At 37.0% G+C, this 15,380-nt stretch overlaps 2 protein-coding genes across 2 annotated transcripts in view; both read right to left on the reverse strand.

Moving 5' to 3' along the window:
- ANKRD26 (ankyrin repeat domain 26) overlaps positions 1-9,883 on the reverse strand; it is an 88,275-nt gene extending 78,392 nt beyond the window's left edge. The window contains 4 exon segments of the mRNA XM_039839669.1: positions 2,217-2,323; positions 6,547-6,720; positions 6,882-6,996; positions 9,446-9,883. Coding sequence (XP_039695603.1) covers positions 2,217-2,323; positions 6,547-6,720; positions 6,882-6,996; positions 9,446-9,696 — 647 coding nt within the window. The 5' untranslated portion in view covers positions 9,697-9,883.
- A 2,384-nt stretch (positions 9,884-12,267) lies between these two features.
- PTCHD3 (patched domain containing 3) overlaps positions 12,268-15,380 on the reverse strand; it is a 43,622-nt gene continuing 40,509 nt past the window's right edge. Inside the window, 1 exon segment of the mRNA XM_039839664.1 lies at positions 12,268-12,352. Coding sequence (XP_039695598.1) covers positions 12,268-12,352 — 85 coding nt within the window.

Below are 15,380 nucleotides of genomic sequence, written 5' to 3' on the forward strand. Positions count from 1 at the left end.
GGTTCCAACTAGCATCTGCTAGCAGAAAACACAAACAAAATGCTCAAAGGGTAACGTATTCTGAAGGTCTGGGCTCAGATGTGGCTCTACAGAGGTTTTTGAGTGTGGGGTGAAGGGTTGTGTGCCCAAGGCTAGGATGCCCAACTGCCAGAACAGGGAGCTGGTGGTTTGGAACAGTGGCTGAGCAAAAAAGCGCATGTGTGTAATCTAAAAAGTTTTAATTTGAAGTCCAAGTGTGGATCACCATGAAGACTGAAGCATCTGGATCAGCGAGGGCAACCTGGGAGCAAAGATCAATCACGACCCCAGGACCAGTTTCAAAGAGCCACTGTGCAGCAATACAATCAGTGGACACAACAGAATGATTAGCATATCCTTCTTTATATCTCCATCTGACATGTGAGAGAGGATTGTCTCCTTTGGATTTAGGGAACCCCTTAGGTTCTTGAAAAATTCAAGGGGGAGAGTACAGATGACAGCTTCCAGAAAATACAAAAGTTTCTGCTAAAGTAAACATTTTAACCCAAAATAACTACATGGAAAAACCAGAGATGGGATATTATTTGGATCCTATGCAGAGGGGTTATACTTGAAAAGCATAACGTTATGATCCTTAAAGAAAAGGTCTTAAAAGTTCTGAGATAAGGAATCTTCACCCACTGCTACTTCTAATTTGTCCAGCCTTTAGTTTGGTCTCTGTCTGAGGAGGAACATTAACTCACTGCCATTCCCAAAGTGCCTGAACCACACTATGACATCTCGCCTTTTACATAAGAAGTAAAAATTAAATTATTTTAAACCTCAGTTTTGAGATAACTAGCATTTTAATGAAAAACATACAAATTAAAACCTTTAATAAAAGCATGTTCTTCTGCAGTCCATCCAAAGTCATCCTGAGAAAAGACACTGACACCTTGTTCATCATTTACAGCAAGCATGAGGGCTGTTCAAAATAACAGAGAAATAACTTCACCCTTAGGGACATTAATTAAGTTATTTAAACAGCTAATTTGATATATTTTCCCAAGATCATGTCTTGCTTGTGTAGAATTGCCCAGTTATGTGTTTAAGTGTTCATCTTTATAAATTACCTCCAAAGCTAAAAAGAAGGGACAAAAAGGAAGCCTCTTGCCCCACTTGGGGTTTATACAGAAATTGCTAATTTAAGTCCTCTAATAGACAAGAAACTATGCTGAGGGCACTTATCTGAAGTGAAGATTTACATGAAGAAATTCCTTTTTCGTCTTTAGTCTCATATATTGTATCTCAATGTCAGCTAGAAGTCAGGTGAGTAAAAACTATTTGACAGGCTCAAAACAACAATATTAATAATAATTATAATAATAATAGTCCTAGAGTTAGTGATGCTGATAAGCATGTGCTAGGCACTAAATTAAATGCTGGATAATCTAACACACACCATTCTTGCAGGATATGTTCTTATCCTATTCATATCAAGACACATATTTGGTGACGATGAGGAATGTGTTCCCAAGGTCATATTCCTGGCATGTGGGAAAGCTAAGCATCACACCTAGTCTTCTGTGAACTGAAAGCCCATCTCTCTTTTTCTTGATCACTCACCTCTCACTTGTCTTTATTAAAGAAAAAGTTTATTCAGTTAAAGCTATCTTTATTTCTTCTACTCATACCAATTAAAAATAAAAACATCAAACTATACTAGACATAGAGGGTAAAAACTGATGAACCTATATCTGGGAGCAATAATTCATAGTAACTTAGGCATAAACTAACACCACCAGTATTCTTCAAAGAAAGCAGTTTAAAGCAAAGAGTCATCCGAAAGACAAAATCAAATCTTATTGCTGTTTAATATACATCTTATAAAAAAAACTATGCAAATTAGAGGTTTAAAAAAACTGAGACTAAGTTCAATACTGTACCATAAACTAAAATTTAGACTTCATATATATAAAACTAATAAAAGTAATATAAAACTCCTAAGATAATATATGTGACCAAAGAAATCAAATTACAAATGGCACCAATCAATATTATAAATAAATATGAACATGAATACCTCAGTGTACTGTTCTCCCTGTTGCCCAGCCAGAAGTATTGCTTTTCTACCAAACAGATGATGTGTTGATATTTTTCACTATATATGTTAATCCTCCTCTTATTAATATTTCTGACTTGAGTATTGTTACCATTCTACAATACCGAGATTTTTTTAAAAAATTAAAAAACTATACCTTTTCATCTTATCAACGGCATGTACATTTTCATTTCTTTTTACTAAAAATTCCACCATTTGTTGTTTGTTTTCATTTATAGCAAGTAAAAGTGGTGTGAGGTCATCCTGTAAAACAAAAAAAAACTAATTTATAATATAAATTTATATATTTCTAAACTGAATTTTAAAACTTATAAAAGATCATCTGAATTTAAACATATAGTATAGGAAGTAACTAAAAAGTAGCCCTCCGAGCTGTCTCCTGCTGCTCCTTCTCTTTAAAATATTTTTTCTTCCTCTTCAAAAGATTAACTGCAACATCATTCTCCAAAACTCACAGTACTAATTCCAAGAATCCTGGCTCCTATCACAGTATCTATTGTAGTATTCGGTAGTTATCGTATTGCTCCCCATCTAAATCAAGAGCTTCATGAGGGCAAGGCTTTTTTTTTCTTTATCTCTGTATCTACAAACTCTAAAACACAGCAGTAAAGGCTTTAACCTAAATGATTGTCTCTGGAGTAGTATTAATAAATCATCTTCCAAGGAATATTTACCAGAAGTTAAGTACTGCGCTCCAATAGAAAGATCCCAGAAAGATCACCTGTGTTTGAAAAATATTACAAAACCTGTTTTATATGCCTAGGACTAAAGAAATGTTTAACTTGGCTTAATCCTGATTTGACAATACTATTTTTATGGCAAACACATTAACATTTGAGAAATTTTAGAGTCTCAAGGATACAGTTTTGAGAGCTTTCCAAAAGAAGTGAAGATTTCTCCAGGTTATACAAACTTGCTAGATTCTCCTCCATTAATGCTATGGATCCCAGGTGTCAGCTTCAGGCACCCCTGCTCTGAAAGGGTCACTAAGGAAATGGACTCTAAATTAAAAAGACATGGGCTTCAAATCAACTTTGCATATTACTAAATGGTCCATGGGTTTTCTTCTATAAGATAGCTTTTTATCTTAGCTGTTAGAAAGCACAATATGAAATTTTATTCTCAATTATAATGATAATCCTGAGACCCAAATGCATATCTACCTTTTTAAAATTGGTTTTTACTTTCTCTTTCCATTTTAATTACTACTTTATTTTATATATTGGGAAAAATATAAATCATAAATAAAAATATAATGGCTTATCAATAAACATTTCAATAGTGATCTATACGGATTATTTTTAGCATAAACAAAGCTACTAAATCTCTTGTATTTTCAAGGAACAATGCTGAGTAGAAAAAATACAGTCTGAAATATAGATAACCTATCCAACTATACTATGATTAACAACATAAGACTTATGGACATTCCAATAGGAATATGATATTTATAGGACATACAAAGAAGAGTTTAAAAAAAAAAAACTTATAAATTCTACTGGAAAAATTCAATCCTATTTCTCAGAGATTAATATAAAATATAAATTATAAATCAACATAGACTACCTTGAAAATCTTGAAATCTTTACCAAAATGTACTATAAAACAGGAATCATGAACTCTAATGCTTATAGAGGCAAAGTAAGTGATCCAAACGGGACCAAGTAAGGGAAGAAACTAGATGGAGACAGCAGCAAACTAGAGAACACAGGTCTCACACAAAAGGGGCAGCCTCAGCACAGCACACCAAACAGTACGATGGGCTCAAGGGTACAGGTTTGACTCTTTAAGAGAAACTGAAATCTAGATTTCTACATGAGTCTCCTAAATTTTAAATGTTCATTCAATTTATGGAAGCAAACCAAACATATCCAGGGGCCACATATACTCTATAGCCCAAATACATTATCATATGTTTTATTGAAATATTGGGCCCCAACATGTAATAAAAACTATTTAGAATCAATATACCTACTTCAGAATTTTTTCAATACATGTTAAACTACAATCTATTTGTATTTATTTCTCACAGATTGTTAATCAAATGGATAATAATTTCAAAAGACTGCTGAAACTCAATTAGTCAAACAATCCCCATCTGCATCATCACTAACTTAGTGGTTTTTGATGTCCTGATGTTTAAAACTGCCATCCTGATTAAGCCAGGGTTCTATAAATTGAACAGACATATTGAGACCATCTATCACACAGCTTCAACTATAAAGAACATTTATGATTTACTATTATTGCAGGAAAACTCTGCTTGCAGTAAACATGTGTTACTGTAATGACCTGAGCATGAGCAAAAAATGCAAAATTCTTAAATGGTCCAATTCTATATATTCATGTTTCAAAAGGTTCTCTGAGAGCCAGTGAATGATTGACAGTGTAAAGGAAAGAGGTGTTCCCCTTTTAAGCCAGTAGATGTGGTCAACGATACACCCTTTAACCTCTGGAGCACCGAATTAGAGACAGTTCAAAGTCAGGCTGATAGTGTTGGAAAAGAGAGAGCTGGAGGGAGTATCTCCTACCAAACTCCAAGTCTTCTGGACATTTCTGAAGTTTCTGAGATCTGTGAATTTATGCATTACACTTATCCATTCAGTAGTTCTTAACCAAGAGTTACATCAGCATCTCGAGGAAATATTTCTAAATACACATGTCCACGCCTTATTAGATTCACTCAGTCAAAAACTTCAGGGAAGAGCCTAAGATTGTAATTTTTTTAAGTGCCTCAGGTGATTGTGATGCACTAGCACAATTCTAGCTGAGAACTAGTGCAGCAATCACTTCCATCTTATTTCTCACCTCCATGGCCAATTCTGTCACTTGATGCCGGCCAAGAAAAGTGTAAGAGATACGTGACACCTACCAAAACTGCACTTAACTTTCTGAGTGGAGGAGGCTGGGGAATTGGGGTGGAGGGGTGCCAGAAGGCGAGGGCAGGAAAGGGACTCATAAACTCAAACTGTAACTTAATTTTATTTTCCATAAACTTCATCATGACATTCTTGATTTCAGAACAGAGTGCAATAGCTGTTTCTGCCAATAGGATATTATGTCAGTTATTTGTCCTTTCCTCTTCTTTCTCACTTAATCACCACCTGTTCACTGCCAATCTGGTGGCCTCAGAGACCTCCTCAAACTGATCTTGAGGCAAGTTTGCAACTCACTAGCTCTCTCTCCAAAACTAAGAATTATAATTCCTGAAACCTGAACACAGAAACCAACAGAAAAAGAAACAAAAATAAAAAACCTACTATTATTTCCACTCGCTTACCAAATTTTCCAATTGGCCTGCATATTTTTGATTGCTCTTTTCTTTTCCTGATCCCATTTCTCTCATAAACTTTGGCCAATGAGAGAAAAGCCACTTTAATATGAATCACTTTTTTATAATATTGAAACTTATCAACAGCAGCAAGATTTCTATTGTCAAATGCTTTTTATTTTGTTTGAGTTTTAAGATAAAGCCTATTTCCAAGGCAAATTTTGCTTTCTTGCGTTGTTTTACATTAATTAGAAGAAAAAACTAGGATGGAAAAATATATTTAAAAGAAAAGTTGTGCCTTTGACAAATGTTGTTTGCACAAATATTTGCCGTAAGTACATGAAAGAGAGCTGTACCCTCTTCTGCTTCTTTAGAAGTATCATGTAAACTGAAATCTTTGAAAATTAAGTTCTTTCAAAACACTGTCATTCAGGGATTGCTTGAGCTTCTCAAGATGTAAAGTTGACTGTGTCAATCGAGGGCCTTCCTGTTGGGGTTGCAGTGGCCATTGGTAAAGTGTATCCAGAAGCAAAAGCAGGTGACTGCTTTGTTATCACTCGCTCCCTGTACAACTACAACCCCGCAGATAAGCTCTGGGAGGCTGAGCAGGAGCTACACTGTGAGGTGAAAGACCCCAAGGTGCTATGGCTGGCAGAGTGGCTATGAGCACAAGTGAATGCCCTTGCTGGAGGTCCAGACATGACCTGCCCTCTTGCCCCAATCTTCAGAAACTTGGGTCCTGGAGTGTACACAGCCTGTGTCCTGCTGCTTCTCCTTCCCACTTGTACTCACCCAGCTCCCCGTGCTGGGGGCTAGGTCTCCATTCCTCCTCTCCCCCATGCCCAGAGGAACCCATTTCCTAGGCCCCTGCCTGCACAGCAGCCAGCCGCCCACAATTGCTTCACTTCCCCCAGGCCTTCAGTCCTTTGCTGGCTCTGAGGCTACCACTGGCTCCCAGGCACTAACAGTAAGTCCTTCCTTCTGGGGAGGAAGCGCGGTAGCTGGGAGACCGAGTTTGGCCCTTTCCGAGGACATCACGTCTCTCCAGCCCTCCCTGATTTGGCTTTGGCGTTCTTTCCATGGTGACAGGGTCTGATGTATAATATGTAGTAAATATATTAGAAATACAATGCTTGTGGCTAAAAAAAAAACACATATTTCAAATATTTTGTAAATAAATTTAGTTGATCTATACCTTGTTCCTTGCTTCAGTATCGGCCTTATATAAAAGCAGCTTTGCTGCTATGTTCATATTCTGACCAGCGACAGCATAGTGCAGAGCCGTGTTGCCATCAGTGTCCATTATATTTGGATCGGCACCATTTTCCAGCAGAATAGTTGCACATTCCTCCTCCTGGCATTGTACGGCCTGTCAGTATTATGACAAAAAGTAGACTGCAAATGTTAGGAATTCAAAGTAAACATTCTACAAGTTTCACCAATTAGTTATAGTTAAATAAGACAAATTCATTTCTGCTCTCCATAATTAAATCAAATCCATTGCATGTTGACAGAGTTGGGTCTCTGTACCTTAATCAGAGCTGTCCTATTTTCGTTGTCACAGAGGTTAAGCTGACATTTTCGGTCTGCCAGGAGAGTTACCACTTCTGGATGGCCGTTGGCACAGGCCAAATGTAGAGCAGTCCTATAAAAATGAGAGTACATTTTAGGAAATTGGAGTGCACTGTCTCAAAACATATAATTATTCATGTAATTGTAAACATTAAATGCTATTCCTATGCCTTCAAAACAAATATTTAGTTTTCTTCTGAATAAAGTACAATATTTATTAGCTTCTATCACCTCATTAATGACAGCGGTGCCCCTGTGAACAGAGAGAGCATGACCTGGGGATCCAACTCAACCTGGCTTTGACCCTATTTTAACTGTCACTTATGAGCTATCACTGAGCCCTTCTGTGCCTCATCAATTTCCTCATCAACACAATGGGGATGATAAAAATAGCACTTATCTCACAGGACACCACTGTTTGCTTAAATGAGAATCTAGGCAAAGTGTGTACTACAGCTCCTAACACAACACACACACACACACACAACAGCTCAATAATTGTAAGGTAATATTACTATAATTATTACTATTATGATTTTACGAAGATAATATTTCAACTAAGTAAAATTATATTATGCCTATTTTGCAGATGTCTTGAGGATTAGAAAGAACACAGTATTTCAGTGATTCTAAGATGCTTACTTTCTTACATTTTAACATTTCTGTCAGTGAAATGCAATTTATAATTCAGACTATCTTACAATTATAATTGGTATTTAAAAAAATTTTCCATTGGTACATAAAATACTGAGCCTCACATCATCCATGAGGTCTTACATTAAATGAAATAATGGTTCATACAACAGACTGATTGCAGTTCTAGTCATATGGTTGGCATTTAAATAAGTTTTATTTCTCAAAAGCATTGTGGGGAAAGAGGAATAAAATACCATAACAAAACAAAAAGACTTTTTAAAAAGTAATTCTTAATTTGTTTTTCAAGAAACCTTACATGAAAGGAAACACAGGATTCAAATGAATAGGGATGGCTTTTTACTCAATATTTAAATTTAGAGATTGTACGAAAATCAAGTATTTCCAAGGATCGTTATTATTAGTTAATATTTTATACATTTTCAAAAGGACAGATACAGGTTATCTTTTACAATTTTCTATCTCCAGATATATTTTTTAAATGGAGTATTTATCACCAAATTGCCTATTTTAAAAGTCAAAGGCAATTTAAACTTTAAACAGTAATATAAGTACATTTGAAAATTACTGGATTTCATTAACCAATGTTATCATAATAAAAAATAAATTAATTTTAAAAAATAAATAAATAAAATAAATTAGCAGCAATGTAAGTACAATGGCTCCTCATCTTCACAAACTTTGTAGATGGAAATGGTATTTCATTCCTCTTTTAACTTAAATTTCTTTTCATACCAGGAATACTATTTTTTCCTATGTCCATTGATCACATGTAGATATATACAAAAGTACTTGTCCAATTTCAAATGAGTTTTTTCTTTTGATTTCAAAGACTTCTCTGTAAAATGAAGATATACTTTTTCTCTGATATACATACATTGTAAATATTTTGCAAAAACATTTTCTTTTATTTTGTTAATATTATCTTTTGATACAGAGTTTTAATTTTTTACATTGCTCAATCTCCAGAATTTGAGAACATAAAAAAATGTATAAAAGGCATGAAATGTCACAAGTATCAAGTTCTAAAGTCCTACATATATTTGGGTGTTTGGGCATTTTCTGTTCTGTTCCAATAATTTATCTGTCTTTTCAGCTATTTGTAAATTATAAGTAGTGGAAATTTATAGTACATATTCATATCTAAAGGGCAAATTTTGTCTACTATACAAACTTTTTCTTAATTTCATCACAACATTAAAAGATAAACAGCATGTGTAACTCAAAATTTTTAAAACCATAGTTTTAGTTGGTTTATGGAAAATCGATAAATACAGGAAGAGCACACATTTTGAGAAAATGAGTCTCCCTACTTAAGACGACAGGCATCTTCTCCCTTCAAAGTTCCCTTTTAAGGTCCCAATAAAGAATATATAGATAGGTGTATACTTATATAAAATAGATCGTGGATTTTATCCGAAGAATTTTTACCCCACAAATTGATCTATTATGAGAACTGCTTTTCCCATTATGCACTTTTCAATAGTATATAACATTACACTATAAAAATGTAAACATCAAAAATTAAATGCTGTATATACTTAATTTTGTTTCTATTATTGATATTTAATCACTTTAAAATTGTCACTAAAGTGCTTTATAAAAGGAATTATGAGTGAGTCTTAAAGTTTTCTTTACTGCTGCTCATAAAGTTGGCCTGAGCACTAAGACCCCAGGTAAGGTCCCCACCACCGAGGTGCTACGGGGCGGAACCTCAGGAGGGGAGACAGCCCAGCGCCCACTGTGACGGGAGGGCTGGGCTCCACCTAGCTGTGCCCTGGCAGGTGAGCTCTTCTCTCAGGTCTGCACCCCGACCCCAGGCCCGCCCAGGGCCACTGGCCTCACAGTCCCTATCACAGTCCTATTACCTGTTCATCCTGTCTCTATCATTCAGGCCATTTAAACGGAGCAATAGAATCCGCTGCACTTTTCGGACGTTGCCCACGCTGGCAGCTTTGTGGATCTTTCCAAGATCTTTGTCTCGGATGTGGTACCCGGGCCCCAAGGTGACTCTATTACCAGTCTCAGGCCTGACACCCACGCCGGTCCTCTGGCGGCTGGTTAAGGAGCCCAAGGGCGACTCGCCCTTCCGACTCCCAAAGCCAAAAATCTTCTTCATAGCTGAGTCTACGGAGAGCCCAGGGGCTGCAGAGGCACCTCAGCACCCTGATGGTTGTTCATGCCCCCGGAGCTCAACACTCGCTTCCAGATAAGCCAATCGCATCCCGCCACAGTATCCAGCAGGGTAGCTACAGCCTTTGGGAATTCTTTCAGCGCAGGATTGTAACCAAGCAGTACTGCTAAACACAAGTGCGCCTGCGTGTAGCAGAGGGTGCTGTCACTGCGCGTGCGCAAGCAAGCCCGCCACCCCCCCCAAGGGTACCCAAAGCGCATGTGCGAGGCCTAGACAGCTCAAATCTCAGCAGTTGCTTGTGGGCGGCGCTGGTTTCCCTTGGAAATCGGTGGATGTGATACAACGTTTGTGAAACTTAGACTCCTCCCAGTGTACAGGCGGTCTCTGCCTAGCTTGGGGCTAGAGTGGTGTGGAAATTCAAGCCACAGAAGGTCTTGTCCCACAGAGAATTCCCCTCAAAAATCCTTTAAATCTTCCTGTCCTTCAGTTTATGCCTCTTCCACATTCCTCTGGGCCCCAGCCAGTGGCCACGGTATTTAGTAGATGCAGAGACTGTGGCAGTATGCACCTACAAGTGCAAACTTAGGAGAAACCAACGCACGTATTCCAAATAAAGTGAAAACGCATTTCCCGCTCCCTCCTAACCTTACCCTGTGGCCCAGCCTTACGTTTACGTTTTCTTTACTTTTATATCCCCCAATTAAATCTTTATTCAATCCATTTTTTATTTTGGAGCATGGTATAACATTTAAAAAACTTTTAAAAATGGCCATTCGCATGCAGCAAACCTTCTCACCTAGTTTAAAATGTCACTTCATTGTTCATTAAGTTCTCAGCTATGTTTTTTTCTGTTTCTGGGTTTTCTCTTCCATTGAATGATCTGCTGCTTCTTGCATTAGGACTCCACTATTTTAACCTCTTTATAAAATTTATTTTAAAATTTGTTACAGTTCCAAAGTTTCCCCTCCTTAGTCTTCCTTGTTAGTACTCTCCTGGCAATGTTTCCCTCAAAATTATTTGAGATGAATTTTTAATCAGTATTCCAAGATTAAAAAAAAAAAGTTAGTGAGATTTTTTAATTAGGTTGGAATTAATTTTAACTGAGAATCAATCTCGAGTCAGTGTATCCAGATACATGTTATTGTCTCTCAATTTATTTGTCTTATTTCATGTCCCTCATTATCTTTTGGTACTTTTTTCCCTTATGTGAATTTTGCTCACTTCTTGATATATTTATATCTGGGATTTTTCATTTTTTATTGCCGTGGTATATATTTCCATTATAATTTGTAAATGATGATTGTTTTGATATCTGTGTACTCATTTGACAGCCTGACTGAAAAACTTTTTTAAGCTATAATTTTGTAACAGAAGGAGGAGTTAACAGTTTCTGGAAGGCACAAACATAATGGTAAAGATGTCACCAGAAAGATGTAATACTGAAGAATAATATGATGCAGAGTGAAAAAAATTAAGTAAAATGTAAACAAGAGGAGCTGTTTTTATTATAGGGTAAAATAATTGCGAAAAAAATTTAACATATAACATAGCTATTTTTTCCTCAAATCCCATTCGCCAAATTTTTTAGTAATTAGCTAACAGGGAGATCCAACTTTTTTATTTCCTTTAATATTCTCTGTTCTTTTGCCGTATCTATCCAGAGTCCCCAGTCTTATATCTAATCATCTTACTGACCTTGTGTAATGTTATCATCTGCACCATTATGAAGCCTCTTGTGCTCCATGCTTGTGTCACATTAAGTTCTTACAAACTTAAAATCTAAATACCCATTTCCTCTTGCTTCCATCCTTCTCTGTCAGCAACTCCTGTCTTTCTATCTTTATTCCATTTATTAGAAAGGCAAAATATATTGACTTCATGCTTTATAGAAACTGGTATAAACAGGTGAGTGTATACAGAAGCTCCTTTTAATGTAGTACTTGGTCCAGTCATTCCAACTGGTGTGGTGGGTGAAGCCGAAGGAAGCAGGAGCAACAGTAGGCCCACAACAACAGCTAACGTAAAACCGGCTAACCCAAGACTCACCAGGTTCCTATTAAATTTGCTAATGATTTCAAGAATTAACAAAAATAAAAGTTACAGAAACCACCATTGCACAAGATGCGCCAGCAAAATTTGAAAGTTTAGCAGCCATATTTTACAGCAAGATAAATGCATAGATATTAGTTTAGGTATTTAGTCTTCAGAGGCCATTTAATGACATTTTGTTCTTTGTCAGTTGAATAATTTGACAACAAATTGTTCAAAATTAGCAACTGAGAAGCCAAGTGTCTGGACCTTCAGCAGAAATTGCTGCTGGAATGTACGTACACGGCTCTGCAGAGTGCTGGGGTCCCTGATGAGGAACCAGCTTCATTGGTTAAATAACAATGAATGAAAACAAACAAAACAACAACAAAAATTTATCAGGTCTATCCGGCTTAGCTAGACCAAGTGGTTTTGGTGTATGGATGGTTTCAACTATGATCTCCAAACATGTGCCTCCTCCACTAGCATAACTAGAAAATTATCTTTTGTATACTATTTGTCTCCTCACTATTCCTCAGGGTGTCCTAGGAGACCACTAACGGCTCTCTGTAGTGACATCTGAAGAGAAGTTTCTGACATTTCCTGATGCACCCTGTAATGAGTGTCAAAGACATTACCAGGCTGTAGGGAGACTCCAAGTTGGTTGTAGAGATTTTCTTGAGCCTTCGGATTTTGTGTGAACCAGAGACACTCAGAAGCATATGTTAGGCCAACTCTGAGCTTCCATGTTCCTTGGTCAAATGCTATCTGGATCTCCAATTTTTCTTATAGGCAAAAGGAACTTAAGATCTCCCATTTCCAGAATTCTGTGGAAATTAATTGTATAAGATGCCTTATACAACATTGTTGCTTAGAATGCTGATGCTTAAGATTCAAATGCCCTCATTCAGCTTCCTTGCACACTCATTTAATAGTTATGCTAATGGAGTTAATAACGTGTTGGAGTAATTTTTTATTTTTGATGAAAAACAACTGAGATATGGATGCCTTAACAAATCCCTTAGCTAAGGTTTTTCGATTCCTATTATTTCAGATATAGAAACAATAAATTAGAGAACAGTTTATTACAAAAGTACAAATTCATTGCTGTGGAGAAACAGAGAAAGCCTTTGGACATACAGCCTAAACAGAAAAGGGCTGGAGAGGTCACCAACACACATATGGTGGGAAAATATGGATTAACTTAGCAATAGTATAAACAAATAATTCTACTAGATCCCTGGGTTAGCTCTTTCAGTATAAACAGTATTAATTTTGATAATTATGTAAAAATAACATGACTATACATTTCACTGGAATTTTAAGGGGAAAGAATAGTAAGCCACAATATAGTATAATCAAAAATCATATAAAATACCAAGAATATAGCTTTATTTAAAAAGATAAGTTAAAGATGATAGTCACACATATCCCATATATGATCGTGATTACACAAATATTTCAGATTTTGAAAAATCATAAGTGAAATTATATCACCAAAAAAAGCGTTCAACAAAAATATGCTAATATGTGTAACTATATTTTTGATTTATGGGATATAATCAGGAAGCAACGTTATCTCCTACTTTCTTTTTAAATATTCAGATATTTTTCTCTCAACCCAGGTTGAAAAATCCTCCTCTTAAGTAACAAAAAGTCCGCAGTTGCTTTAACCCACAAAGCACTGAAACAGGATGTTCAGCCCCACATAACCTATAAAAATGCCAAAATTCAAAGATAATCAGCGAGGCTACATGACCACTTGAAGTAGAGATGGAAGGCAGGTGTGGTACTTTTCTTCCTTCCTGACTCATTCCATCTTCCCTCCCTCAGCCTACCTGGCCAGGGTCAAAACTACAGGGTAGGGTTGAATTCTTATCTGGCAGATACAATTGCAGAATAGTTTTAAGCAGTCAGGATCTGGTGACTATTATAAAACTAACTCTTCTCAGGGGCACTTCTATACCCGCAGCTGTTCTCACCTGCTACTTCCTTGACCTGAGTGAATGCAATCCATGTGTTGGCTTTTCTTCCTTCTTAGCTCTTAGGGAATCCAGGGGTCCACTTCGGATCATCTTCTCTTGAGGCCTTTGCACTTCTAAGGGGGCCCCTTTGTACAGTATCAAAAATATATCCCCATAATGGCTCACTTTCTTTCATGCTGACAAACATCTGGTCTTTCATAGGCACTCAAGCAGTTTTTGTCAAACAAATGCTGAGAGTGCAGAACAGTCTAAACCCATGAATAATTCTTCCTTCAGCCAGAGCAACTTCCCAGTCCTCTGAGGTTTCAGGTTTCCTAGGCATGAATCAAACACCTGTTTCCAGAACCACAGATTTGTATCAAGCTCTCCAAACTAGGTTTTATGAGAAGTGAACACCCTCTCCCTCCCCGCTTCAACAGCTTTATGTGACAGCATTCTCAAATTCATACAAATTCCTAACCAACCAGCTACCATTTAATTACCATATTGTTAGGTAGTTAGTCAGGCATGAGCAACAGGAGCCAAGGCCCAGCTCTGTAATCATAGAACCTTCCCTTGAAGACCTTCCTTAAGGATCTCCCAGAAACACCTCCCTTTCAGGGTTATAAATTACTCCAAATCTTAGAGCACAAAGGCCATAAAAGCTGCTGGCAAAACCAGCTACAAATGCATGCACAGAAAGTACTGCCCATAACTTCAGCCTCATTATGCCATTATTATAATATCGTGACTATGCCTAGAAGTTCATGAATCTAATTATAACAGACTGAATTCTGTGTGAGCACATGCACACTATGCAAAGTTATATAGCAGCCAACTGTCCGTCAAGGTGACCTCACATACGGATCATCTAGGACCTCCCATCATGGCCCAAATATAAACAGACCTTCCCACTTCTGCATTGTTACAGTATTCCTGGCTGGAAACCTGCTCCTCCCTTTGGGGAGCACTATTTAATCTCTCTATCTCCTAAATTCCACAGGGCTGCAGCCTTCCTTAGCACTGCTCGGTCTCCTTCTAAAATGTACTTTCAATAAATCTTACTTTTTCTAAATCTCGCCAACCTGTAATTCTTTGCTGCTTCGGAGGGGAAGAACCGAGGGACAACACACAACGCCACAGTCCTCCTCCTTCACTTTATAATGAATATGAACAAATACAAAGGATATCTAAAAATAAAACGTTATCAATTACCAAAGGTAATCAATTTAACAGATGTAAGTTACATGTAAAACTCTTGCTTTCTGATAGCTTTAAAAAGTTTACAAGTCCTTCCTAAGTCTATTTTTATTAAACTGTTTTGATTGGCGTGTGATTCAAAATAATCAGGGAGTTTCACTTTAAACATGATGAGGTGAGGAAGTTGACAAATCATCTCCACTTTCAAACAGCAACTATAAAGTTAAATAATATTGTTTGGAAAACAACTATTTCAGTATACTCTAGAAATCAACTGAAGATCTGCAACAAATTAAGAAGTGATTGATTATTCATTAAAACCACTGAAGTTCAGCTAAGAATAGTATGAGTCTGTGCTGCTATGCTCCCACATTCCAGGCCAGGGCTTGTTGCCACTGCCTGAGGGAGTCTCACGTGACTGCATTATAAGTTGAAGTGGCGAGCTCAATGGTAAGTAAACAGAGTTCTCTAGCCTGA

This window comes from Pteropus medius, unplaced genomic scaffold, assembly GCF_902729225.1.
Source record: "Pteropus medius unplaced genomic scaffold, Ma_sr-lr_union100, whole genome shotgun sequence".
NCBI lineage: Eukaryota > Metazoa > Chordata > Mammalia > Chiroptera > Pteropodidae > Pteropus > Pteropus medius.